This window comes from Aethalodelphis obliquidens, unplaced genomic scaffold (genome assembly GCF_003676395.1).
Source record: "Aethalodelphis obliquidens isolate GAN/ISIS:26980383/991018 unplaced genomic scaffold, ASM367639v1 scaffold116, whole genome shotgun sequence".
Classification (NCBI taxonomy): Eukaryota; Metazoa; Chordata; class Mammalia; order Artiodactyla; family Delphinidae; genus Aethalodelphis; species Aethalodelphis obliquidens.
Genome location: NW_020838060.1, coordinates 1,110,263 through 1,135,449, shown reverse-complemented (window position 1 = coordinate 1,135,449; position 25,187 = coordinate 1,110,263). Strand labels below are relative to the sequence as shown.

Genomic DNA, 25,187 nt, shown 5'->3' with positions numbered 1-25,187 from the left:
CAGAATATTGAATATAGTTTCCTGTGCTATACAGTAGGACCTTGTTGTTTATCCATTCTATATATAATAGCTTACATCTGCTAATCCAAACTACTAATCCACCCCTTTTCTGAATTTCTCTAGATACTGTTCATGTACTTTAAAGGATTTACGGCATACTGCCCAAATTGGTATTTGCAGCTTCCCTTTTTGAAGGTCAAAATCATTGTCTCATTCTTGTTTACAACCTCTCTGTTGTCCGACTCTGTCTCATATAGTAGGCACCCATAAACTACTTGTAAATTAGTCCAAATAGTTTTTTTTTTTTAATGAGGTGAGTTATAAGTAAGCAGATTAATGTATTTGGGTTAATTCGTTTATTTTGTTAGGCACCCAGGCTGAGATAATGCAGTGCAGATTTAATGCCATAGGTGCCGTCTGAGGCATCTGGAATTGTTACCTCAGATACTGGTAGTCAGTGGGCAAGCACAAGAGTGGTTGGTTACAGCTTTCTCCCAAAATACTTTAAATAATTTCAAGCTGATTTCACCCTTGTTATCTATCTGTTCAACTTGAAATTCATCATTTTAATGTATAAAGGCTACTCAAACCCTTCCTCAAAGTTGAATATTAGATAAAATATATAAGCTGAACTTGGAAGCAAGGCTAATTTTTGAGATCTATACTGCTTCCTTGTGAAGAGAGAAAACTAGAATCCAGTCCGGGGATTGAATGTCTTTATTAAAGAAGTGATTAAATGGCAGCACAAATCAGCAGCAATAATTTCAGAAGGAGTGGAGACAAGGTGTAGGGTCAGAGTTGATTGTTCATTTCATGGTATCAAGGTAGCTGAAGAACTGTGCCTGAGGCCCATTTGATCATTATTCTACATTGCAAATGCAGGAGGGCAAAACTAAAATACTAAGGACCAAACCCTAGGCCTTTTAGAAACTGAATAATACCCTACAAATTATCATAATAGTCAGCAGGATTGCATCTTAAGATTTGAAATCCCAGTGGTTTTCCTCAGCTAGAGTTTTCAGCCGACAGGAGCAAAACTGTAAAGTAAGCTTGAAGAAGGAAAACCCTTTTGAGAGAGCATATCTATTTCTGAAATGATTCAGTGCTTTCCCCTATTGTCATCTCCCATGATGTATTATTTCCTCTTGTTTTAAAACTTTATCCCCAATTTCTCTGAGAAAAAGTGTATTACAGGAAGGAGCAGGACCACCTTAGCCTTTTAGAAATCCTACAGTCGTAGAGCAGATAATCTCAAACTGAAACTTACAGGGTTTTCATCAACACTTGAAGAAATATTTGTGTTTACTGGCCTGGAGCAAGAAATTAGGAAGGTTTGAGCAATCTCTGAAGCTGATTAAAATGAAGTAAAAAAATCAGTCCTCCATTTTGCACTCCATACTACTCTCTGGTGCCCTCATCAGGCCTGTTTTCTGGAATTAATATCTGGGGGGGGAGGAAAGGAATCCCTGTGACCCAATACTCCATTGCTTGAACCCTTTACTTTGTGGCTTGAGGGTTTTTGAGAGAAACTGATAAGAAAGAAAGATAGATAAATAAAATAAATAAATAAATAAATAAATAAATCAGAACTCTGGCAGATTCATCAGCACCACCTCAACACAATAGAGGGGAGAGAGCAAGACTGATAGGGTAAAAGGGTGGAAAGGAGGGGCTTGAAAGGGCAGGAAAGGAGGGCAAGTGGTGGGAGAGAGGTCTTGGGCTTAGAGCAAGTCCAATTCGAAGGAGTGGATGCTGGCAATGGGAGCTCTCCAAAAGTTGAAGGTGCTGTACTCAAGGAGGGCATCGCCTTCAGGGTTTTTCTCCTGCTCTGCTCCGGTTGCTTGCCCCGTTGTTTTGCCAACGCTGCTGTCCTTGATCTTGTAGGTGGATGTATCTGACAGACCCAGGCCTTCCAGCTCCGACAGATCCAGTTCTGGAATGGGCATCCTCCAGAAAAGAAAGGAGCTGTACTGGCTACTCACAGGGTCCCTCATAACTTCCTAGAAAGAAACCACTTATTAGTCTTCATGGTATTGCTACCTCTTTGCGGCCCATGGCCTTTCCTTACTGAGAAACTTTACATCCCCATTTGCCTCTGTACATAATCCAGGTTCCCTAGGACAAGCTTCAGGAATCTTCCTCTATTACCATTTTCTACCATTTCCTAACTCCTCCCCATCTTGGAATGACTTATTTACTGCCTACTGCTTGGGTCTGGTTTTCAAGGCCTTCCAGAATCTGGCCCCATTCTTCCTAGCAGTGGTACGTTCTCTGCTACAGCTATGCTTATTCCTGTCTTAACTCTCTCCACTCTCCACCTTAAAATACTATCCAAGTTTCAAGACTCCATTCAAGTCCCTAGAGGAATCCTTCCCCTGAACTCTTATTATTTTTCATATTCTTGATTTCTTCCTGCCTTTCGTTTAATAGGTCATGGTACCTCTGAAAAGGGTTTCCATGATTTTTCTACTTTCTATTTCCCTCCCTGCTTTCTAAACCCTACTGTAAACTCACCTCTTCCTGGAGGACATCCTTAAACTTAACTCAGCTCCATCTACCCTATTTCTTCCAGTATCTCCCACAATGCCTGTAGAGTTTTACCTGACTATATCAGTTTGGGGTTACAGATCACTGTTATATGTCTTGTATAGGGATAATCTTATCTCCTTCAAGGAACTGAGAGTTTCCCCAAGGGTAAAAACCAGTCTACTTTGTACCTTCTTCACAAGTGCTGGGCTTTAAACACAAAAGACACTCAAGGCTGCTGACTAATTTTCCCTTAGTATTTAATACAATGAATACCTTGCCACTCCCATTTAAAACCCCACAGATAAACCTTAACAGCCTATTTCTCTCTAGCCTACCTCCCCTTCAGAACAAAATGCAGGTGCTAAAAGAATTTTTCTATGCCATAACAGGATTGCTTCTCTGACCCAGTGCTAGAATACACCTGATGATAGAGCAAATGGATTAGAAATTTCAGGTAAGGAAAGTAAAGTTTAGATTGGAAGGAGAAAGTCTTTTAACAGAATTAGATACTTTTTCATGTTTTAATGAGTACTTCTCTCACCTTTCCTGCCCGTTCCACCCACACCCTGAACTTAGACTATTATATCTCCCTGCAGCCCCCACCCTGCTGCTTACTAACCAAGGGAAGGGGCAAGAAGCATTAGTTGAAATGTTCCCAAAGGAGCAGAAAGAACATTCCACTGCCTCCAAAAATAGAACCCCCATTTCACAAGGCCTTCCTCCAACAGAGTCCATTGGCTCTCACCAGGCCTTGAGACTCCTAAATAGTGGCCTTAAGTAGGTTCCACGATGCCCCCATATAATGTGGCAGAAAAAGTAGGCCTTAATCTAGAATACAGTTATGTGTGAGTGTAGGGGCTTTAGGAATGGTAAGTGGGTAGACCAGGATGTTTTTAATGTTAGAGTTACTCTTTTTCTTAGGTTCAAGCTCCAAAATAAACCCTGGGAGCTGAGCATTACTCAGCAGACAAGCTGCTTAAAAGGAGGGTAATTCGAGGACTGTAAAAGCGTGGGGGAGCATGTTGAAAAGGTGAGGTCATCATCCTATGATATTCAGCCCTGATCATCTCCACAGTAATTTGCAGAGGCATGTGCACAGAAAGCTACAAAAAATGTTGTTCCTATCAACCAGCCAACCCTGGCTTAGTCTGGGACTGTAGAGATTGTAAGAAGCAAACCTTAGGCGTCAGCAGCCTTATTGACTTCTTCCCATGGGGATTTTTTTAAACTAACAGTACTAGTTGTTTGCCAATCTAGCTGGCTTCTTTTGTATCCCTTCCCTTACCAGTCCCCTCCAGAGTGAGCTTAGTATAATGCTGGGCACATAATAGGCTCTTTAAAAAATAGAATCATGGGGGGGAAAAAAAGCATAGAATTTTAAAACTAGAAAACACCTTAGAAATTATCCAGTCAGTTTGGATAGGGTCTCATAATTTCCAGTCTTGATTCTTTTTTGATGTGTTATACATAGATAGTTGCCTGCAGCTTTTTATAATCCTATACCAATATTCTCAAAACTTGCAAGAATTCTTAGTTCCTGAAGAACAGATATTCAGTGGGTTAAGTGTGATTCTGATATGAATGGTGAAAATGCAAAGGCAGAAGAGAGAAAGATAGGATCTGAGAAAGGGAAAAAGCTCTTTGACAAACTGACTCCTTTTCTTCAACCAGTATATGTATAAAAACTGTCCTGACAATTCTGAATGTCTGGCAGAGCTTCTCTTGCAATTAAAAAAGGTAAAGGAAATTGTACAAAATATTAACTTAAAAGGTCCAAAATCTCTAGCCATGCCGTTGATTCAGAGACGTGTACAGAGTACCAAATGCATTTCGGAAAGGCACTCAATCAAGTATATACAGCATTTAAAATCAAGTCAAGAACATTGACTGCACCGAAAATTGACGCTAAAATACCCGAACATTTTAAATTTAATATAGTATGGATTTAATTCCCAAATACCCAAAATTTGCACAGGGTCCCATTTCAGCTTGCTTTCTCTTCCCCAAATATTTTCTACCCATAGCTCATCTATCTTTATATCTCTCATTTACTTATCTTAAAGGGCTTGGACAGTGCCTTGCACCACAATATATGCTCAATAAATGCTTCCCACTATCCTTCATTTTAAATTATTCAGGTATTTTAGGCAAAGGTAATTTCTAAATATCACTGTCTAGTCTTAGAGATACACAATTAGCAAATACATAGCATAAAGTGGCTCTCTCTGAGCCACACAGACACGCCCAGATACCCTTTGTCCAGATCCTCAGTGGGACTCTAGGGCCTACCCAACAGGGCCTTGCTGTGTCATGCTGCCACTGTATAGGGGAGGACAAGGGATGGTGGTGGAGGGGAATGGAACCTCTCTGGCATCTCATTATGTGTCTCATTCTGCTGCAAATAAGCATTCCTTTTCCAGAATCTGCCCCCATACCTAGCTCTTGTGGACTGTACTGGATTTCAATATGGGATCAGGCAGTTCTCCAACACAGAAGCCCCTACCTTCCTACCTCAAACTGCCTCTTTCTTTGGAGAATAGGTTTGGGAATGGGAGGAGACTGTTAAAAGAAAGATCAGGATTAATCTCAATATTATCTCAATATTATCGCGTATCTCTCCCTCCAAACTCCTTCCTATGGAGACAAATAAGTTTGGGGTGAGGGTAGACACATCAATGGAACACAACAGAAAACATTTGAAGATACAGGGAAGTAGAGGCTAGAGTGGTACAGTAGGACTAGAGATTCATCAAAAAGCTGGGAGAACAAATTGACAGCTTGAAAAGGAAGATGTAGATTACTAAACTGAAGATAATAAAATTAACAATTTTATTATCTTCAGGACAATGTTATAGGCAAACTGACAACTGAAATGAGATAAATGCTGAGAAATAACTACATGTAAATTGTTAGAAATTAATATCTGTGTAAAGGATTATAAGGCATGGATGGAGATCTTAGCAAAGATGTAAAACTGTGAATAACTGCCTATTGTTCACAGCGCCGCCTTCGCTCCTCTTGAACTGTCCCCCAACCCCATCCTCATTTGGGGTCTTCAACCTAACTAGAAGCACCGACTATCTTTTCAGCCCCTTGCCGCCGCCCCACCACCCCCGCCCCGGTTTCGTTTACCTGTTATCAGTGAATTACTAGCGTGTTCCAAAGATGGAGGGAGTACTTCGAGGGCTCCGATGTCTGCTCTGGGCTGGAGAACAAGAAAGCTATTGGGGCTTTGACGGCTTTGTCTTCTCACTCCCTCTCTGTTCAGTGACTGAGTCAGTCTGCTCAGTCTCCCCCTGCAATGCAGCCCCTCCTAAGAATGGCGGAAGGACTCCCCGCCCCCTCCCGGCCTGACTCGGCTAATTCAAAAGATAGGTTCCAGAACACTTGAGGGAGGGAGACAGGACTAAAGCATCTCCGTAGGCTTATTGGTCTGATTCCCGAGCTCTTCCAGCTCCCCCGTGCAGACTGAGGGTGTAATGAATGAGTAGTTAATTGTCCTCTAATTTTAGGTTTATGGATTAAAAGTCTTGACTCTAGACAACGTGGAGGAGTGTCCCTTTATTCCCCAATTTAAGGATTTCAGGTCACCCGAACTGTTTTTGAGAATCACAAAAATTCTCCCTCGGTACCTCCCGATTTGCCTTCCCACCCTCACAATGGGTAAATAAACCTAGCCCTATTGCATTTGCGGTAGGGCACAGGGACATCGGGGATGCGTGTGCTTCTGCCAATCTCTGAACTCGGTTGGGGCCGAAGGATTTGGGGGCTCTGCTTCCTTTCGCCCCGCAACGCCTGACGCGCAAACAGAACGCACGATTCTGGAGGGTCCAGCTTGCGTGCCAGGCCTTCCTCGAGGGTCCGCTTTCCCGGGTTTTCCCGGCAGGGGCGGCGGCCCTCGGGGGCTTCCGAGGCCCCTCCCACGTCCCTCCGTCCTGCAGCGCCACCTCAGTCCAGAGGGGAGCTGTGCGCCCGGCTCCCAGCCGGACGGGTTTCGTAATCGCGTCGCGGCCGTTTCCGCCCTCAGCCAGCCGCACCTCTGCTGCTCCGCCCTCGGCTCCCCCACCGCGCCGAGGAGCGAGCCTGGGAACCCCACGCCGGCGGGCACCGAGCGGGAGCCCCCCACCAGCTGGCGCCGGACGCCTGGATGCCGGAGCAGAGCAGGTGAGGCCTCGGACTCGGTCCCTCGGCCCGTGCGCCCCGCCTGCCCAGTCAGGCGGAGACGCACCGGATGCTGGGGGTGGGGGAGGAGGGTGTCCAAGGCTGTCGAGATGCTGGGTCGGTGGCAAAAGGGGTGCGCCGGGTGAGGAGCCGTCCCTGTCCGTGCTCCGGCGGTGCGCAGGTGAGGCCAATGAAGAGCAGAAGGGAAGACGGGTCTGGAGTGTTGGGGGGAGACGGGAGGTGGGAAAAAGGTCTCTTTTGAGACTCGCCAACCTCGGTGCTGCCGTGTGCCAGCAAACTGAAGCAGAGCTGGTCCGGGAAGGTCTAAATCTGAGACAAGCAGCCACGCCAGACAGTGACAAAGTCGGAAGGATTCACAGCGAGGCCCAATCCTAGTTCAAACTTGGGAGGAGCAGAGAATTTCTGGGTAGAGTCCGGGGGTGGGCAGAAATGGAGCCTATGTGACTGAACCTATGGGGCAGGGGGAGTTGAGGGCCTAGCCCTGTTTCCTCTTAAGCCTCCACAAGACCTTTCCTGGGGAAGGGCACGGTTGGTGCTGGGGCAAATGCCTGTCACTTGACTGAAAGCTGGGGTCCACCCCCACTTCTCTAGAGCCCCGCAGCAGCCCTCATGTCTGGAGGTCTCCATAGGGGACCAGCTGCAGCCCTGGGCTCATAGCCAGAATTGCCCGCTCCATTTTCTCAATTCTCTTTCTCTTTCTCTCCAGCTGCTTCTTGTGAAGGCTTGTCAGGCAGCGGGGTAGGAGGCCTTGGGGCTGGAGTCAGCGGGACCGGGAAAACCGGTTTGGGGCTAGAACAGGACCAGGGAACTACCTCTGTACATCCTTCCTCCCTGGAACCTTTCTCCCATCCATTCTCCTGCTCACTCCCCAATAGTTTTAAAACTCTTAAGCTCTCCTGTGACCTTGGTGTCTTTTCCAGCTCTGTATTTCACCCTTCCTATTTGGGACTCAGGCCCAAGTCACAGCACTACTTGGCAGTCAGGGTATGGCCTTATACGATCTAATCCTGACCCCTCCTACTGTTTACCCAGCCCTTCCCCTTAATTGTGGAGTTGAAATAGTGGGTAGTGGGTTCAGGTGCCTCTTCTTCCTGGGCTGACCAGTTGAGGACTTCATTTTTCCTCAACCCACTCTTCTCTAGATATTTTAAAGGAGAGTGGCAGCCAATCACTCTTACTTCCTTTTCTGGCCTGTTCCCCTCCCCCCTCACCACCACCACCACGTTCACCCTGCCCAGTCTTCTCCTCACGCTGACCCCACCCCCAGGTTTCAGAGACCCTTATGTCCTGTGTCCTAGGGAATGGAATTTCCTGGTCACTTCTCACCATCATTGGTCATTTCATGCCAAGTCCCACACACACACTTTCCCTCCACCCAGCCCTGGCCAGGTCCGTGGAAAAGGAACAGAAACGTCCTTGTTCCCTCCACTGCCCCTTTCCCTCTCTCCTCCTCCCCCTCTTCTCTCCTTTTCCCTCCCACCATCCACTTCTGTTCACTCAGCTTTGAGCAAGGAGGGTGTTGGGGGAGAGTCCAGTCTCAGTACAGCATGTCTGGTAGTGTTGGGGGTTTCCTCTGATTCTTCATTGTTTTCTTCATCCCCTCCCACCCCCCCAACCCTTACCACCCAACACCACCACCAGCACGACAAACCCTGTGACTGACTGACTTCCCCACTGACCACAGCTCCCCTCTCTGGACAGCCGTGTTCTGACTTCCGCCCTGTCTCATTACTCCTCCCCTCCAGTGGTGGGAAGGGAAGTAAGAGAAAGCCTGGACTCCCGGGTCCTTCCATCCCTCAGAAGCTGTGTCTCACTGTTTCTGTGATCTCATCTCAAGGCTGAGAAGAAACCCTCTCAGTTCTTAGATCAGTGTAGGGTGCCAGAGCATCAGGGTTCCAATCTCAGAGGGAGGGGAGATTCCTATTCAGGCTAAAGTGTAATGTGCGTGAAACTGCCCTGTTTGGAATCTTTGAGGTTGCTTGTATTATAGCACTAGGGGAATGCAGTGAAAATAGAGGAAACCTATATGTGCCCTACCCTGGCTGGCAGTAATGAAGAGGGGAGGAATTTCTTCCTTGGACACTAATGCTGTTGGAAAGTTCCTCATGTCTGGTTGGCTGATGAAGATTGGGGGTGGAAGTGGTAAGGAGGGAAGAGAGAACAGGTCACAGCATGAGGGGAGGAGGGAGGGAGGGAGGCCCAGGCCCTATGGGGTGTGAGGCAGAGCGGAGTGGCACGACAGGACATGCGAAGAGGGTGGGGAGGCTGGAAAAAGATTCCTCATGGGACAGAAGATACCTGGCACGTGTACCTACAACCTGTGCACAGATGATCTCCACAAGACACACACGTGGACATAGGGTCATGCCACATATGTGCAAACAGAGGTGCACACAGAGGAGTGCATTGACATAGAACACAGATAAAACAGAGTGTAGGCAGCCCTCAGGAAGGATCTCAAGGTCAAGTAATAAAAAAACTGTTAAGTGGCTTCTGGGAGGGGTTGGATCTCAGTTGAGGGAAATGAGGAGGAAAAAGGGCAGGGAACAGAGAGGGAAAAAATTCCTCACTGTAGGAAGCCTTAGGTTCCAACATGCTGCAGTTGGTCACCTAGGACCTAGGTAGTCAAGGCCTTTCTTGGTCTTAAAGAAAATCTAGGTGTTCAGGGTAAGGTAAGGAAAAAGGGAGGGTCGGGGTGGAGGCCTTGTTTGTGAGAACAAAAAACCACCATTTCCTCTTCAAAGTCACTTAAATGCCCCTCCCCTTCTGCCTTAAACCCAGGGGGAAGGGAGGTGGAGCTTGTAGCACCCCCAAACTTCGCTCATTTCTGCCAGTATCATTTAGTCCCCTCCCATCCTCTCTTCCTAGCTTCTAGCCCCCTTCCTCTCCCCTCCGTGGGTACCAGCAGCTACTGTTCCGTAACCCTTTGGTGCCCTTTTGGTTGTTTGCCTTTCTCTGAGAGTCAGACTTGGAGGTTCTTATGTTTGGAGAAGGTTAGTGTTGGTTGTAGGACTAGGGCCTTTACAGGGGAGCAGGAAGATATGGGCTCATCAGGAGCCTTCTCAAAGAGTGGGGGAGTGGATTTCTCATTAAAGTTTCTCCTCTCTTTACTTTCTGCTCATCCAGGGTTCCAGGTCTGTGGAAGACGTAACCTCGTGCCTGCTTGCCCACCCCACTCTCCGACCTTGCTAGTCTCTCAGGGTCTGAGACACTGACCTTCACCGCTCAGCTTAAGGGCTCCGAGGACTCCACTTCCTCTAGACCTGTCCAGCTGAGTAAACCCAGGCTGTTGTTACACCTGAGGGGAGTGAGGAGTGGGCGGTCAAGGCACCAGAGCAAGAGCCCTCTGGGGCCTCAGGCAGAGGCGTGAAACTGGAACCATCGGGGAACATGAGTGAATTTTGGCACAAACTGGGCTGCTGCGTGGTAGAGAAACCCCAGCCGGTAAGTCTCCCCCACCCCACCCCACCACACAGAAACCAGTTACCGTATACTGGGACATAGATACATCAGTCTAGGATCCACCATCTAAAAAGCACACTTCTTGCCTTCTTCTCTGTCAGGATAGCTTCTATGGCCTGGCAGGTGTGTACATGGAATAAAGGGGACTGGGTGATGGAGGAAGTGAACAGTCCTAGCTATCACTTCTTTTTCCTGTCCATTTTGAGTTGGACAGGGGTTGTAGGTGGAGCTTAATACCTGTCAGTTTTCCCCACTGTTTCCTCATCAGCCAGAGGTGACTTTGACATGTCCTTTCTTTGTCCAGTGTTCACTCTGCAGGCCACTGCCCTTACCACCCTGCCTGTGTCCTCTCTCTGTTTATGTTGTTCTAACCTTGCCTTTCATACCCTAGTGATTTCCCTATTATGATGCCGTATCCCCTTTCCCACCAGGCCCTTAGCTTTTCCCTTAGTGGTTTGCAACTCTTCCCTTCCTCCACTGTGATGTAACTCCCTGTCTTCTCCAATCAGAAGAAGAAGAGGAGACGGATTGACCGGACCATGATTGGGGAACCAATGAATTTTGTCCACCTGACTCACATTGGCTCTGGGGAGATGGGTGCTGGAGATGGACTTGCCATGGTAACAAGGGAATGGGGAGAGGTTGATATGAGGTTGTGACCTAGAACTGTGCCCTTTTTTGAAAGTTCAAGCTGGGGGCATAACAGAATTCTCGATGGGAAGCAAGAAGCTAGGATTCTAGTCCTGGTCACAGGCTGCATAAATCTGAGATCTGGCATTTCAAGTCTCTGTCCTAGGCTCCCTCGTCTTTACAATTAGCAGATTTTTCTTCATTGGATGGAGGATATATATGTCTTAATAGTTACTTGGAGGGCTTTTTCCAAAAACCATAACCCTTCTTTCTATTAACTAAGAACTGCTATCTCAGTGCCACAGTAAGTCATATTGTGGTTGGGAGTGTTGGGACAGGGAAAAGGCTGAGCACCTCTATCCTAAGTAATGTTTAATATGCATTTCTGCTCTCAAAATAAGGGAAATGGGCTTGGAGGTAGTGAAGGAATCTTTTCACCAGTTATGAAACACAGATAAATATGGGAGAGTCCTTTGTGAGAGGATCTTACTAGTATAAGACCCACTTTGTCTCATCCTCATGAAGGTCATTGTGAAGGGAGGCATTGAGACTTGCTTCCCTTGGAGGAATAGAGATTAGTTTTAACCTTTTCAGATTGATTTTATTGTCAAGGAGATGGGGTCAACCTCTTCCCTGGAGGGCACAGGGGAGCTCTTTTACTGTGCCATATGAAGATTAGGAGAGGGTCTCACGTGTGCTTTTTCACAGACAGGTGCAGTTCAGGAGCAGATGAGATCCAAGGGAAACCGAGACAGACCGTGGAGCAATTCTAGGGGCTTGTAGCTCCAGTACGACTGGTGAGTGATTAGAGAAACCCATCCAACACCTCTAGCCCCCTGCCTCCGAACCGTGATCCTCTGCGAGAATGGGAAGTGAAGGGAGGAAGAAAATTAGAATGGAAGAGTCAAAAAGGTAGGATCCAGAAAGGCAGAGAGAAAGGGATGTGCAGACAGGTAGAAATAGAAAAAAAGAGCACACTGTGGAAATAGTTAAGTGTGAACCAGGTGGTACCCTCTCCCTAAGGTTTTCTTCGAGGCTAATCTTCCTTCTTTTTTTCCTTTAATCAGGTTCCACTGTGTGTCCAGCCTTCACCCTGTCCAGCCCAGAAGAGATGCTGGCCCTACCAGTTTCCCTCCTAGAATCAGTAACCCCAGGGCCCCTCTTTTCCCTATCTGTCTAATAGTGCCTCAAATGGCTTGGGGGCTGGACTCCCTCTACTCCCTCTGGCTGTAGCCCCTCCTGGAGATGGGGTCAAGGCAGCAGGACTGACCAAGTGACTACTGGTTGGCCAGAAGGAGCTCAGCTGAAGCCCTGGACACTCAGATCTGAGATAGGAGTTTTCTGGGAACTTGGAATGAGTTCCCTTCTCCTGAATGACGGTCTAGGTGCCATATGTTTGTAAACTCTTAACCTGGAACTCCTTAAATGTGGTGGGTAGGTGAGATTACCAAAGCTGAAGCCGGCTTTGCTGAGAAGCTCCCTACCTCCCTGCCCTTATCTTTCATCCTGGAATGAACTGAAGCAGACGTCAAGCAGGGTGTGGGAGGGTGACCACTGGCTAGTCTACTTTTTCTCTTTAGATCTCAGACTTGAAACTCAGTCCCTCAGTATCTCTCTGCTGATACCAGGGTCTTTCTCTAGGTAGGCCTCTAACCCTATGTTTCTGTAGCATTGCTGGCTCCTAAGATCTTTCCTTTTTTTTTTAAATTAATTAAAAATTCAATTTAAGATGAGTTCTCTTAATTACCCCCATCCTGCTACTACCTCTATCCTTAACCCCATCCCTGTCAGGAGCCTTATTGTTTCCCACTGGATAAGAGTTAAGAGGTGGGTCTTAATCTGAAGTCTTGGGGATCTGCCTTCTGCCCACCTCCCTGCTGGCCTAGAGAGCAGGAAGAGGGATCTTGGAGAGAAACCCAGAATGCAGCAAAACTAGGAGTTATGTCTCAGGGTAGACTTACTGATCACTGAGAATGGGAGTGGTGGTGAAATAGATAGGTTGAAAACAATCATCCTTGAGTGATCTTAAGATCCTCCGGCATGAGAGCCAGAAGACCTCTAGAGCAAGTTTTCTCAAACTAGGCACTTTTGACATTTTGGGCTGGATAATTCTTGGTAGTGAGGGACTGTCCTGTGCATTATAGGATGTTTAGCAGCATACCTGGCCCACCCTAGTTATAACAACAAAAAATGTCCCCACATATGGCCAAATGTCTCCGAGGGGGCAAAATCACCCCCAGCTGAGAGCCACTTGATATTTTTCTCTCAAATGATTTCCACTTGTTCATCCTAAGCCTGAGTCATGGATGAACTAGGGCCCTGTGTAAAGGAGGCTCAGTAGGGCTGCATATAATCTCCAAACACTTTATTCAGTGTGTTGCTTGTGCTTGCATGGGTTCATGTCTCTGTGATGGACGTGTACTGTGCTTCTCCATCCTTATGCTGTCTGGAGGAGGGGTTCCTGCAGTGTGGAGACATGAACAGGGTATGGGGGGACTGGGGAAGGGAGGGAGTGAAAAACAGTAGAGCCATGGATACCCCAGCTTATCCTCCCCAAATTTTAAGCTCTGTTTCTGTGCCCTAGTCCTAGAACCAGACACAAATAAGACTCAGGGAGTTTTGTCTGAAGACCAGGTCCCACTGCCCACCTGGCTGAAGAGTCTGCTTTAGGTGGGAAAATAATGTAGGAGTCGGGTTTTCGGGCATTTTCAGTTATCTCAGGTGATTTGTTCTGGCCCCTTCCTTGCAGGGTGATGAGGAGGGCAGAACAGATGAGCTCCTGTCTGCTCTGAGATGAGAAGGCAGGGATCTCATTAGCTCAGTAACAGGAAGGATCCTGTTTGATGGTAGTGGGGGTCAGGAATGTGAGAACTAAGATCCACTCTGCTGACTCCACCATCCATCCAGTTTGCCCCCACCTATAGTGACTGAGGTTCTAATTTCAGTGTATTTCCTGCAGATTTGTTTTTAAGTGTTTAAGCTTGGTTATAGAGATACATTCCCAATGTACCCAATTCCAGTCTAGCTAGTTGCTCTGAAAGTAGCTCATCTTGTTGGCCTAAAGTAGCTGACTAGCCTAAGGGTTATACTAGATCTAAAGGGTTTAACAGGATAGGGCAGAAAGATGGGGGAACTCCTGGAATCTCCGGTCACCCTGATCTTGAGCCTTATTGTACTGCCTATTCTTTTTTTTTTTTTGGCCACACCACGCAGCACGCAGGATCTTAGTTCCCGGACCAGGGATCAAACCCACGTCCCCTGCAGTGGAAGCAGGAGTCTTAACCACTGGACCGCCAGGGAAGTCCCTCTACTGCCTATTCTTTAGACACAATCTTTTCTTTGGTGCTCTCTCACCTTTAGCTACCTTCTCTAATGTGTATGCTACCATCACTTTAACAATATTTAGAGTGATGGGAATGGGTTTGAGAGTCATAATTTATATTAAAAATTGTTGGACTTTTAAATACATTTTCAAATAAAAAAAGTTTAAGCAAAATAGTCCCAGAGTAATCACTACAGGTGTGTGTTGGGTTAAAGGGTAGACGTGGTTAATGAAGGCAACTCCTAGAAAGTGGCTGTCATGGAATTTTGTGCCGAGCTTGCCCTTTCTGAGGAGAGAAGGCCAAGTGTCCTGAAGGCAAGGAGAAGATAACCATCACCTCCCAAGGGCTCAACTCATTGTTCTTCCTGTTCCTTTTTCTTGGCATTCATCTGAGATTTTTCAAGTCTTTAAAGAAGTACTTGTTTAAAAACAACTTTGGAAATGAAGAAGATGAGCAACGTCAACATTTTTATCCTGGGGGATAGTGGAAGGGACCAAGCCAGATGCTGCTAGCTACACAGTTCAGTCTTAAGGTTCAAGAGATTTATGGTCTCCCCACCTTTCTACCTTTGTAGAAAGACACAAGACCAAACAATATATTTTTTTTCTAGTTTTGTTTTTCTGTACTAAAAATATCTAGTGCGTGCTGGGATTGAATGGGGAGGAGAGGTTGAGATGCTGACACCTCCTCTTGTGGATGAAATGGCCGTTACCTCCGATTTCTGTTTATCTGGGTAAGGAAACGAAATAGAGAAAAGGGAAAATATAACCACATCCATATTCTTTTCCCCTCCTTGCCTCATCTCCCTCTCCCCACAAACCCTCATTCCCTTAACACTGCTGCCCACTATTTATGCTTCTTTTTTATATTGAATAATGGTATTAGACACAATAAGGAGAAAGACAAAACCAGAAACTGACAGAATGACCAAGTATACATTTTATTGTCCTTCTCCTTTCCCCAAAGGTCCTGTCATCCTGAGACCTTAAGAATATTTTATCAGGTTGATCAGGAACTTTGGTAGCTCTTTTGGTAAAGTAGAGGACAGTCCTTCCCTGAGAATTCTTAAGTTTCTGGGAATAATCCCAGGAGGACAGTTCTTTGGGTTAGTAGTGGTTAAGATCATCGGCACTAGTGTCAAACAAACCTGGTTTAAATCCTGCTGTGACTCCGCTACTTACTTTGTAAACCCCCTGTTTCTTTATCTGTAAAGTGGGAATAATAATACCATAGTGTTGTTGTGAGGACTGATCCAGGTAGAGTGCACATAAGACCTCAGATATTGGCAGCTGTTACTGTTAAGCTGCGTTAATAAGCTGAAAACTAGGAAATTTTCCACATCCATCAACTATCTCCACATCAAGAGTTCTTTATGTATCTACAATCTTAACAGTTTGGTCAATAATCATCTAATGACCTACATGTTGCCTAATAGCCAAACAGCAGTTGCTCAAGAAATGATGGGTGGAATCAATGGCTAACAACAATGTGAATAACCAATGCATTTTATGAATCAAAAACCAAACATAAGCAATAGCTCACGCAGACACACTGGCTGGCTTAGCAACAGGGTTCTGGATATCAGGACTTTTCAGATGCCTTAACAAAGATGCTGGCTCATCACTAAACACTTACTGGTTGCATCTCTGTGAACACTGTAGACAGGCTGTTCCAAATATCCTCCAGCTCAGTCCTGACCCTTTTCCAAAAAGCAAGGGCTGGGTTGGGCCTGAGACTGGGGATGAAGGGGGTGAGTCTGAGTCGGCTGACTAGTAGGGGAAGAGGAGTAGTGGTGGTGGCCCTGGTGGTGGTCTGAGTGGTGCAGCTGGTGTCAGGACAGAGACCTGCATCGAGGGGGCACTCCTCCCGCTCACGGTTGCAGGGGCATTGGTGGTAGGTGCAAGGCCGGTGCTCAGTGTGGGGTTGGCTCAGCGCCCCAACTCGCAGGCGCCCTGAAAGGCCACGCGGTTTCCCGGCCCAGGTCCGGCTCATGGTGCCGGACTTGCAGTGGCAGTGCCACGGGCCCCAGGGCATCGGCACCAGTCGCAGATCCTCGGGAGCTGGCATGGCTGTGGGCGAGGGCGGTGGCCACTGGTTTGGGGTGGACCGTGCTGTTGACCACTGGTTCAGGGTAGTGTCGGAGAGCAGCTGGTCCACATCAGCCTTCCAGGTGGAGGGCCGCTGGCTTGAACTCATCCTGATTTCGGAATCCTGGTCATTCGCTGTAAACCCTGGGCTAGGCCCCCCAGGTGTACTGGAAGTCGTATTGCGAGTCTCCAACTCGGTGTTATTCTTTCTAGCGTAAATCACAACCCTCTCTTCCAAAGACCCATCCTCCTCCGCCGACAATCGCGACCTGCTACCTGTGGACACCGTGGAGGCCAAGAGCTCGGCAGCGGCCGGGCCTGCCAGGCTGTCGGCCACGGCCACGACGTCATCCTCATCCTCCATGTTACCCTTATCTTCTGGGAAACAACGCTCCGGGTGCTCCGGGCGGTGGTCTGGTAGCTGCGGGTCATAGGGCCCCCGAAGCGGAAACTGTCCCGCGGTCGAAGTCAGGCCTTCGACCCCCGCCGCCCGGGGCCCCAGACTCAGCAGCAGGGCCCAGAGCAGCGCGCCAGCAGCGGGGACCATGGGGCTGGGCGGTGTGGGGCTGCGAGGGAGGCCAGTGAGGAAGGCCGGGGCTCCCACCTTCTCTCCCTCCCTTCGGCTCTCGACCCACCGGGTCGTTAGAACCTAGGCCCGCGGGGGAGGGGAGGGGGGCTCTGACGCGCGCGCCACGCCCCTCCCCCAGGCCCTCTCCCCGCGGGTCAGCTCCGGCAGGCCCAGGGGCTCAGCTGAAAATCCCAGGGAAACTCTGCAGCAAGAACTCCTGTGCCAGAACGGACAGACGGATTGTGATGTAAGGGGTTGGGGAAAGAGTAGTTCACTTACTCGGCGCGGCGCTTGAATCTCTCATCGCAGTTTATTAATCGCTACAGATCTGAATTTACGAAAGAGGACAAAATACAGGTTTTGAAAATGCCCCTCCCCAGGCTCACAGGCAGCAGACGTGACTACTGAAGGAAAGGGAAACAGAATGGCTCTTCAACATTTAGGGCACTGACTCCTGGCTCCCAGCAGGAGACCTGCCCTCCCCATCCACCCCGTCACCTTCACAGACTGCTAGAATACCCCAGGTGGAAAGGATCTCAGACTCAAAGAGAGGAGGTTATTTGCGCAAGGTTCTACAGCTAAAGCAGCACAGCTTTGCACTTTCCTATATAAAATGCCACAACATGCACCCCTCCAGCTGAAATGAAAGTCACCCAGCACATGAGGCTCTGGACCTCAGAGCCCTGCTTTGAAGTCAGGGTCATGGAAGGAACGACATCCCATTGAGATGTTTAGATCCAGTGGTACTGGGATTGAGGATGAGATGATTTACAAAACAGCTCAGATGTTTCAGGGTTTAGGGTGTAAGCAGATCAATATCTTTGCTTGGTTCTTAAGCTCATTATTCCAGTCCTATGCTAGGTCCCTCCTGAGCCATGGAGATCCTGGTCCAGCCTAGGAGAAAGAGAGGGAAAAAAAGTGGTACAGGAGCAGACTGGGTTTTACTCAGGGGTTTAGGGAGAGAAGCCAGGTGAACTGGAAGAGGTAGATTAGATGCTTGGGTCGGTCATCATGTAGGATCCTTTGCTCTCTAGCAACACTCCCCCACTGGATATTCTCTCCTATTCACTGCCAACATATCCCTTCTTAATTTCTAGGGCTGGTCTGAATTTCCTCTAAATTCTGTGCTGTGATTACTCCTTTATTCCTTGATGTACTTATAGGATTAATTTTTTTCATTTGTTCTTGTTGGATACAGTAGTGTCCTGCATGTATGGAGTCTTCCCAGATACAGTGAAGCCTCTGAAAGCAGAGCCTCTGTCTTTTAGTTCCTTTGTTCCAACAAGGCATTAAGAAAGTGGGAGTTGGCTCTTACACATCCCATCCCAAACTTTTATCCTTAAGCCAGGACTCACCGTCTGACAGCTTCTGGGATGTGGACCTGATCCATGGAGATGAGTTGGGCCAGCTCTCCAAGGCTGTTCAGAAAACGGATCTTCCGTGTGAACTTGGAACTAAAAAGAGAGGATCAACCAAGTGTGTTTTATACGGGGAAGTGGGCTCCTGGAGATCCTTACAAAGGGAAACATAATAAGTAGAGAGTGGTCAAGGCTAGAAAGAGTCAGGGTGGGACAAGAAGTTCTTAATCTTGATTGTGAAAATGGGGAGAGTGGAAATGGGGTCTTTGTCCCCCAAGCTAGTACCTGATGAAGGGCTGAAGCAGTGCCAGGAATGCCTTCACATACCATGTAGCATGGACAACCACCAGGGCAGTCAGGTTTTTCCGGAGCCTGAAGAAGAACATGAGACCATTCAACTCTCCTTCCACCTTCATGCCTGAAGATCAGGTGGAGCTACCTTCTGTACTTTAACTTCCTTCTCTAATTTCTAGATTTCTCTGATAGTTGGGTGGAATCCCCATTCCTTTAACTGCAATCTCAGCTCCATCCATCTTGCTTAGCCTCTTCATTTTTAGGAAACTCTCCTCTTGGAATACCTTAGCCTGGCCTTCTCTACCCCACTTCTTTCCTGTGCCCTACACTCCCATAGTTCCTTTTGTACATTCCTCCATCCCTCCATGACCAGGTGAAGACCAGTGAGGAGAAAAAAAAAAAGGAACAAGAAGAGAAAAGTGAGCAAATGGAAGACGGAGGGAAGAAAAGGGATATCAAGGAAAAAAGGCATAAGGGTCAGGGATGAAGGCAGACAAGAGAAGAAGACAATGGAAATGTGAAATGTGAAATAAACGGCAAGACTATGAGAAAAGGAAGGGCTGTCTTCCATGTGCCAGGCAATGCGCCATGTTGATTTATTTGATTCAAATACTCAGTGGCAAAGGTATTATCATTGACATTTTACAGAGAAGGAAACTGAGTCCCAGAAAGTTAAGTGACTTGTCCACAGTCATAAAGGTAGTAAGTGATAAAGGCAAGATTTGAAACTAGATTTCCATGACTCCAAGAGAGGACAGAAGATAGGAGAGGCTTGGAAAAGGGTATAGAGGGACAAAGAAAAGTGGAATGGGGAGTTCCCTGGTGGCCAAGTGGTTAGGATTCCGGACTTTCACTGAGAGGGCCCAGGTTCAATCCCTGGTCGGGGAACTGAGATCCTGCAAGCCACATGGCGCGGTCAAAAAAAAAGTGGAAGATGGGCTTCCCGGGTGGCGCAGTGATTGAGAGTCTGCCTGCCGATGCAGGTAACACGGGTTCGTGCCCCGGTCCGGGAAGATCCCACATGCCGTGGAGCGGTCTAGGCCCGTGAGCCATGGCCGCTGAGCCTGCGCGTCCGGAGCCTGTGCTCCGCAACGGGAGAGGCCACAACAGTGAGAGGCCCGCGAACCGCAAAAAAAAAAAAAAAAAAAAAAAGTGGAAGAGATTGAATGGAAGAAAGAATGGAAAGATGGAAAAGAAAAAGATAAGATAGAGCGTGGTAGCCCTCTTGTCCTAGAGGCTCACCGCCGATCCAGGGTGCGGTAACACCGGCGTATCCAGCTCAGAGGTGGAACTTGGGCCCTACTTGTGCCTCCACTCAGGTAAACAAGCAGATAATTTTCAGCTATCAGCAGCTCCAGAGTACCCACCATATACCTGGGGAGATGAAACTGTCAGGGAAGGTATGCGTTTGGGGTTGTGGGGAGAGAGAGGCACATTACTGTAGACTCTACAATCAGTTACTGATCAGAGAAGGGGTTCTTTTTAATGTTTCCCTCTCTAACATCCACTCTGGAGCACTTTAAGCCTTCCACCTCACCTAAACAAGTGTTCCATGACATAGGTGTAGTCGGGGATGCTGCTTCTGGGTAGATAACAGGAAGCAAAGAGGATGACAACACTGAGGCCATCACCATGGTAGCCTGAGGAGGAGAAGGGGAAAACTCATTCAGTCATTGATGGACAGTACATCTGTTTAGGTTGAGAGACTCTGAGGGTCTCTAGAAGTTGCAGGAAGGATGCTGAACCCATGACTGAATTTCCAGCTTCGGCATTTTACTTAAGAAGTCACAGCTCTTACCCCTCCATTACCTCCATGAGATAGGACTTTCTTATAGGGCTCAATGACGGTCATGTCCACTCGCTGCTCCCGCTGTCCTGTTCGGAACACCCTCCAGCGATGACCGTCTTCTCCAGCCACATCCCACATACAATCCTGGCCCAGCCTTTCAGCTGCCTCACTGGCCCCCAGGCCCTCTGCCTGGGGCAGCTCATCTAAAAAAGAGGGATGGGGAAGGATCAACAAGGCAGAATACATACCTCTACTATCTTGTAAGTTCCTCAGATTCTTAGAGTTTATTACCTCAACATCTAATTCCTCATTTTTTACCCATGACTCTAGCCCTAGTTTGTCCAATCAACCCAACCCCTTGCTGGTTTCTTTCCTGTGACTCATTATCTTCACTTTTTCACTAGACAATGGCCTGGAGGTAACCTTACACTATGGTAGGTTGATGGCCCTTGCCATTTTTCCAGATTCTTTCTGCCCATGCTTTTCCTTCCTTGGGTGAGCTCATTTATTCCCATGTATCCAATTACTGCCAGTAAGGCGATGATTCCTTTCTAACCCAGACTTCTCTCCTACCACCAGACCCATATCCCTAAATGCCTAGAGTGGACATCACTATTTTGTGTTTCTCTGTCATCTCCAAGTCACCAGACTCCAAGTGCAACTCAAACTCATTCTCTCCCTCCTCTCTCTCATATTCTTTCTTGATGAATGACACCATCCATCTAGTTGCCTGAGAGAGAAAACCCTTTGTCATCCAAGACTCTTTCTTCTCTACCAGCCGTCAAGCCAACAGGACCCCAGATCCTCCTCCATCTATCTCCATTATATCCTCCTTTCATCATTCTTTCCACTATTAGTGTCCCGGTGCAGGTTCTGAGCCTTTCTCATCTGGCCTTAGTACTAGCCTCCTAACTCATCTCCCTGCCTCTTGTCTGTTTTCCTCCATTCTACCCTTTACACCACTGCTAGAGCAAGCTTTCTTTTCTTCTCTCCCTTTTTCACTCAAATGGCAATATACATAAAATACAATATACTATACTCACTAATTTCGCATGATCTTTCCATAGCAATAAAAAGAACTGCTTCATCTTAAAAAATAGTGCCTAGTATTTAGTATTCCATGGTATGGATGTACTGTAATATTGTAGAACTAACATCCTATTTATGGACCTTTAGGTTGTTTTCAATCTTTTGAAAGCCATCAAATCTGATCATGTTAGTCCCTTGATTAAAACCATTCAAGGGACTCCCCATTGCCTACAGGATGAAATCTAAACTCAGTGTGGCAGCAAGGACCTCCATGATTTGACCCTTGCCTACTTAACACAGTCTTTTGTCATTCTCTCTTCACCTCCCAGCCACAGAATATATATTATATTCTGTGATATAATAATATATATTTTGGTTTTGTTCCTGGCTTCTAAAACAGCTCCTGATGATAAAGGTAAAAGAGGTATCTTTTCCTATTCATAACAAGCCCCTTTCCAACCACAAAAGTTTATGTTAACGAGGTGACTTTGGAAAACTTCTGTGGATGAGTGGCTGGTTGCCAGGCCAACCAACCACATGATTAGAGGTTTGGAACTTTTACCCTCTGACCTCTGAGGAGGGGAGAGAGACTGAAGGTTGTGCTAAATCACTAATGGTCAGTGATTTAATCAATCATACCTACATATGAAGCCTCCATAAAAAAACCCTAACTGAAGGGGTTCTGAGAGGTTCTGGGTTGGTGAACACATGGAGGTGCTGGGAAGGTGGTGCACCCACGGAGCTCCACACCCCCTTTCACATAACTTATCCTATGTATTTCTTCCTTCTGGCTGTTCCTGATCTGTATCCTCTCCTAATAAACTTGTAATCTAGTAAGTAAACTGTTTTCCCAAGTTCTGTGAGCTGTTTTAGCAAATTATCAAACCTGAGGAGGAGGTGGCAGGCACCTCTGATTTATCGCCTGTCAGTCAGATGCACAGGTGACAACCTGGACGTGTGATTGGTGTCTGAAGTCTGGGGCAGTCTTGTGGGAGAGCCCTTAACCTGTGGTGTCTGTGCTAACTCCAGTTAAGTGTCGTGACTGAATTGTAGGACACCCAATTTGTGTCTGGAGAGTTGGAGAACTGGTTGGTGTGGGGAAAACCCATACTTTTGGTGTCAAAAGTGCTGTGAGTAGAGAAGAAACAAAGTTTTCCTTAATACCTAAATAGTCATACTTAATACTCTGAATTCCCCACCATGCCATGCTATTGCCCAATTTGCTTCTTCCACCTAGAATGCCTCTCCAACTACCTGATAAGCTCAGAATGGCATCCTCTGTGAAGTCTTTCTTAACACCTCTCAGGTGGAACTGACCTTTGCCTTCTCCCTGCTTACACTGTACCCTATACACATGTAGATCATAACCTTTAACTGCACTTATTTGTATATATGTTTACTTCATACTAAACAGAGAATTCCCTGAGGGTAGGGATTATCTTATTCATCTTTATAACTCAGTTCTAGCTCAATGATAGCAATATTAACAGTTATTCAATAAAACTTCCCTCAATAAATGAAGTACCCCCTTCTCCCCCTATACTGACTACTCTCACATTGGACCAATAAGCTCTACCTTTCCATTCTGAGGAAATTTTGCTGGTCTTCCCTCTTGGTCCCCACCTTATTAGTTCTAACTTCAGTCCCATTAAATCCATCCTGAGCTTTTTTAACACTGGCCTCTACTTCTACCAGCTCAGTCTTCAGCTTTCTTTCCCACCTTCCCGTTCAAATTCATGTCCACTGTCCAGCTGCTCCGAGTCTGAAGGTGTCTCCAACTCTTCTACCTCCAGGTCAGAACTGCCATCAGGAGAGGAAGGTACAGAGTGGGTGGGAGAGGCTCCGTTATCTCCAGGTCCCTCAGTCAGATTCAGTAGCAACTCTTGGGCACAAAGACGCTTACGCATGGGGCGCTGGCCACACAGGGCTAAAGTGCTGAGAGTTCCTGGGGTTGGAGGAGGGGAAAAAAAAGAAGAGAAAGATGGGTTTGTGTTGGTGGGGGATGTTACAATTCCTGTCTATGTAAGTGATAATATGGGGTGAATTCTAAAGAAGGCCTAACATGGGACATTTGGGAAGTAGAACCACAAGGGACAGGGTGGCATAACCCTTCCCTGGACTAGAATCAGGGAGGCCTGGGTTCTAATTTACCTACCTGCCTGTGAGTCTCTTTCAGGATTATGAGGATCTCCAGAAGGGTCAGCCTCTTCAGGAAGCAATCTAGAGGGGAAAAGATGAAAAGGGGGAAGAAATATAGGCTAAAGGCATTAAGCTGGTATCAATTTATCAATTCCGTGTCCCCGCCATGATATCACCTCTTCTTTCTTTTCCCCACCTCTTTCCTTCAAGTCCCAATTTACCATCACTGCCCTCCATTTGTGACCAGCCCTCCCTTTTTCCAGCCTCACTCACACTTCCTCACCTAGGGAATTCTTCATCCTGCCAGTCTTCCTTCAGCTCCAGTTCCCCAAGTCTCAAGGATGCTCCTAGTACTGCTGTTTCTGCATTCTCCCTGACCCTATAGTCTCCCAGAAAAAAAGATTATTATGAGACAAACTAGGCAGTGTCTTAAGGGAACTGGAATGAAGAGCAGTAATGAAGGTACAGAGCAGAGGGCAGGCCTTAAAAAGAAGTCAGATCTCTGGTCTCCTAGATGTTTCTACCACCTTCACCACTTGTTAGAAAGCCATCACCCCTACTGTTGGGTTTAGGAGCAGAGGAGGCATGGAAGGTAAAGCTAATTATTTTTACCTGTTGGCAGTTGCTCCACCTGCACAGCAGGGGTGAGAGGTTTTTCACATTACAATTGGCTGGAGCCCGACAGACCTGCCCAGCTGTCACTGGGCAAAGTTGGGGAAGATGTCACCTAGTCAGGCCTGCCTTTCCTCCACCACACTAGGGAGTGGTGAGGGGAAACCACGGCGGAGGGGTAGGGGAAGAAGGTAAGGAGGAAGAGAGATTTGCTGGGAAAGAGAACCTGGACCTTAACTTAGTTCTGGGTCAGCTTTCCTGAGGGCCATTCTGGAGGGTGGGTATTAGAAACTGGAAAATGGGGCAGATTTATCAAAAACAAAACATAGAAACTTCCTTTTAAAAAAAAAAAAGCAAAGGGAATTATCCTGGACTCCCTCGTTCCCTAATTCCCATACCTTACTGATATTTCCTGCCTAAAGCCACCTCCATCCCTTCTCTGCAAATTAATTCTCTTACAGTCTTATCTCCTCTAGGAACCCGAGATTTGACTTGGAAAGAGCTGGATGGTGGGAAAGTCCCTTAAGACTAGTCACTCCTTGCTTCCAATCAAGTTAGCCAGCGTCTTCCTTACCCGAGATCCAATGTCTTTTCTCCTGCCTCTTGTATAGTTCCCATCTTCGGAAGTCTTCCTGTTGCCTTTAAACACTTGGAGTTGTCGGGGAGCCGGATGTCTCAGCTCCCCAAACACTTCTGTATCCCCTTTTTCTCTGTCTCAGCTGTTGTTGCTCTTGCCTCCAAGGAGGAGGGAAGGGTGGAAGGGAGGTAAGTAACCTCACCTTCAAACAGGTTTGGCCACCTCCCTTCCGAAGAAGCAGGTTTGCACAAAAGAGAAACCATGCCTATTGGGGCGGGTTCTGGGGAGGAGACTACGTATTCTAAAGTGGCTAGTCTTGGGTGAGTCAGAGAAGGCAATTTTCTAGACTCCTTAAAACCTTCTGGAAGCTGCTTTAAAAAAAAAAAAGAGGTAATGGTAGAAACCATTTTAGTTTTAAGACTACCGTGGGCCTACTCTTCAAGCATAAGCAGAATCAAGGACACAGAAGTATGTTATAAAGAGGGTTCTGGAAGAAACAAATTAAAGGAAAGGCTGAGGATGAGGGGAGACATAAGACTGTTGCTCCTTATTCCCAAAAAGAGTCAACAGAAGGAAGACAGTATGTACAGCAGAAAGAAGGGAAATGA

General features: G+C 47.0%; 4 protein-coding genes across 12 annotated transcripts; 1 reads left to right on the top strand and 3 right to left on the bottom strand.

The window, feature by feature from the left end:
• Positions 1-699: 699 nt before the first annotated feature.
• On the bottom strand, positions 700-6,865 carry MLLT11 (MLLT11 transcription factor 7 cofactor). 4 transcript variants are annotated; one of them, XM_027097806.1, is made up of 3 exons: positions 6,758-6,865; positions 5,662-5,734; positions 700-2,000 (listed from the first exon to the last, which is right to left on the bottom strand). In XM_027097806.1, exon 3 carries the CDS (start codon positions 1,992-1,994, stop codon positions 1,722-1,724), a length of 273 nt encoding a protein of 90 aa, XP_026953607.1. In that variant the 5' UTR covers positions 1,995-2,000; positions 5,662-5,734; positions 6,758-6,865; the 3' UTR covers positions 700-1,721. The 4 variants fall into 4 exon arrangements, with proteins under 4 accessions (XP_026953607.1, XP_026953608.1, XP_026953606.1 ...); XM_027097807.1 differs by lacking the exon at positions 6,758-6,865 and adding an exon at positions 6,567-6,679; XM_027097805.1 differs by lacking the exon at positions 6,758-6,865 and adding an exon at positions 6,347-6,527.
• On the top strand, positions 3,534-13,889 carry CDC42SE1 (CDC42 small effector 1). 3 transcript variants are annotated; one of them, XM_027097808.1, is made up of 5 exons: positions 6,581-6,693; positions 9,838-10,155; positions 10,683-10,793; positions 11,512-11,600; positions 11,871-13,889. In XM_027097808.1, the coding sequence occupies exons 2-4, from the start codon at positions 10,102-10,104 to the stop codon at positions 11,584-11,586; spliced, it is 240 nt and encodes a 79-aa protein (XP_026953609.1). In that variant the 5' UTR covers positions 6,581-6,693; positions 9,838-10,101; the 3' UTR covers positions 11,587-11,600; positions 11,871-13,889. The 3 variants fall into 3 exon arrangements, with proteins under 3 accessions (XP_026953612.1, XP_026953609.1, XP_026953611.1); XM_027097810.1 differs by lacking the exon at positions 6,581-6,693 and adding an exon at positions 6,760-6,871; XM_027097811.1 differs by lacking the exons at positions 10,683-10,793; positions 11,512-11,600; positions 11,871-13,889 and adding an exon at positions 3,534-3,559 and having other exon boundaries at positions 6,557-6,693; positions 9,838-9,939.
• CUNH1orf56 (chromosome unknown C1orf56 homolog) lies at positions 12,498-16,779 on the bottom strand. The gene is given in 4 exon segments (XM_027097802.1): positions 12,498-14,855; positions 15,762-16,579; positions 16,582-16,673; positions 16,675-16,779. Coding segments are annotated over 4 exon segments (1,017 nt in total). The 5' UTR covers positions 16,761-16,779; the 3' UTR covers positions 12,498-14,834.
• BNIPL (BCL2 interacting protein like) lies at positions 16,525-24,808 on the bottom strand. 4 transcript variants are annotated; one of them, XM_027097800.1, is made up of 11 exons: positions 24,577-24,795; positions 23,674-23,769; positions 23,407-23,471; positions 22,972-23,196; positions 20,243-20,425; positions 19,971-20,073; positions 19,676-19,807; positions 18,425-18,511; positions 18,137-18,235; positions 17,061-17,109; positions 16,525-16,634 (listed from the first exon to the last, which is right to left on the bottom strand). In XM_027097800.1, exons 1-10 carry the CDS (start codon positions 24,618-24,620, stop codon positions 17,082-17,084), a joined length of 1,062 nt encoding a protein of 353 aa, XP_026953601.1. In that variant the 5' UTR covers positions 24,621-24,795; the 3' UTR covers positions 16,525-16,634; positions 17,061-17,081. The 4 variants fall into 4 exon arrangements, with proteins under 4 accessions (XP_026953601.1, XP_026953599.1, XP_026953598.1 ...); XM_027097798.1 differs by lacking the exon at positions 16,525-16,634 and having other exon boundaries at positions 16,695-17,109; XM_027097797.1 differs by lacking the exon at positions 16,525-16,634 and having other exon boundaries at positions 17,069-17,675; positions 24,577-24,786.
• Positions 24,809-25,187: the final 379 nt, after the last annotated feature.

Bases quoted from the DNA above. Each gene is read 5' to 3' on its own strand.
- CDC42SE1 (XM_027097808.1), top strand. From the start codon at position 10,102: ATGAGTGAATTTTGGCACAAACTGGGCTGCTGCGTGGTAGAGAAACCC. The intron at 10,156-10,682 runs GTAAGTCTCCCC...TTCTCCAATCAG, and splicing joins TGGTAGAGAAACCCCAGCCG to AAGAAGAAGAGGAGACGGAT. The intron at 10,794-11,511 runs GTAACAAGGGAA...GCTTTTTCACAG, and splicing joins CTGGAGATGGACTTGCCATG to ACAGGTGCAGTTCAGGAGCA.
- MLLT11 (XM_027097806.1), bottom strand. From the start codon at position 1,994: ATGAGGGACCCTGTGAGTAGCCAGTACAGCTCCTTTCTTTTCTGGAGG.
- BNIPL (XM_027097797.1), bottom strand. From the start codon at position 24,620: ATGGGAACTATACAAGAGGCAGGAGAAAAGACATTGGATCTCGG. The intron at 18,512-19,675 runs GTGAGCCTCTAG...GTTCTTCTTCAG, and splicing joins TACCGCACCCTGGATCGGCG to GCTCCGGAAAAACCTGACTG. The intron at 18,236-18,424 runs GTACTAGCTTGG...CTCTCTTTTTAG, and splicing joins CTGCTTCAGCCCTTCATCAG to TTCCAAGTTCACACGGAAGA.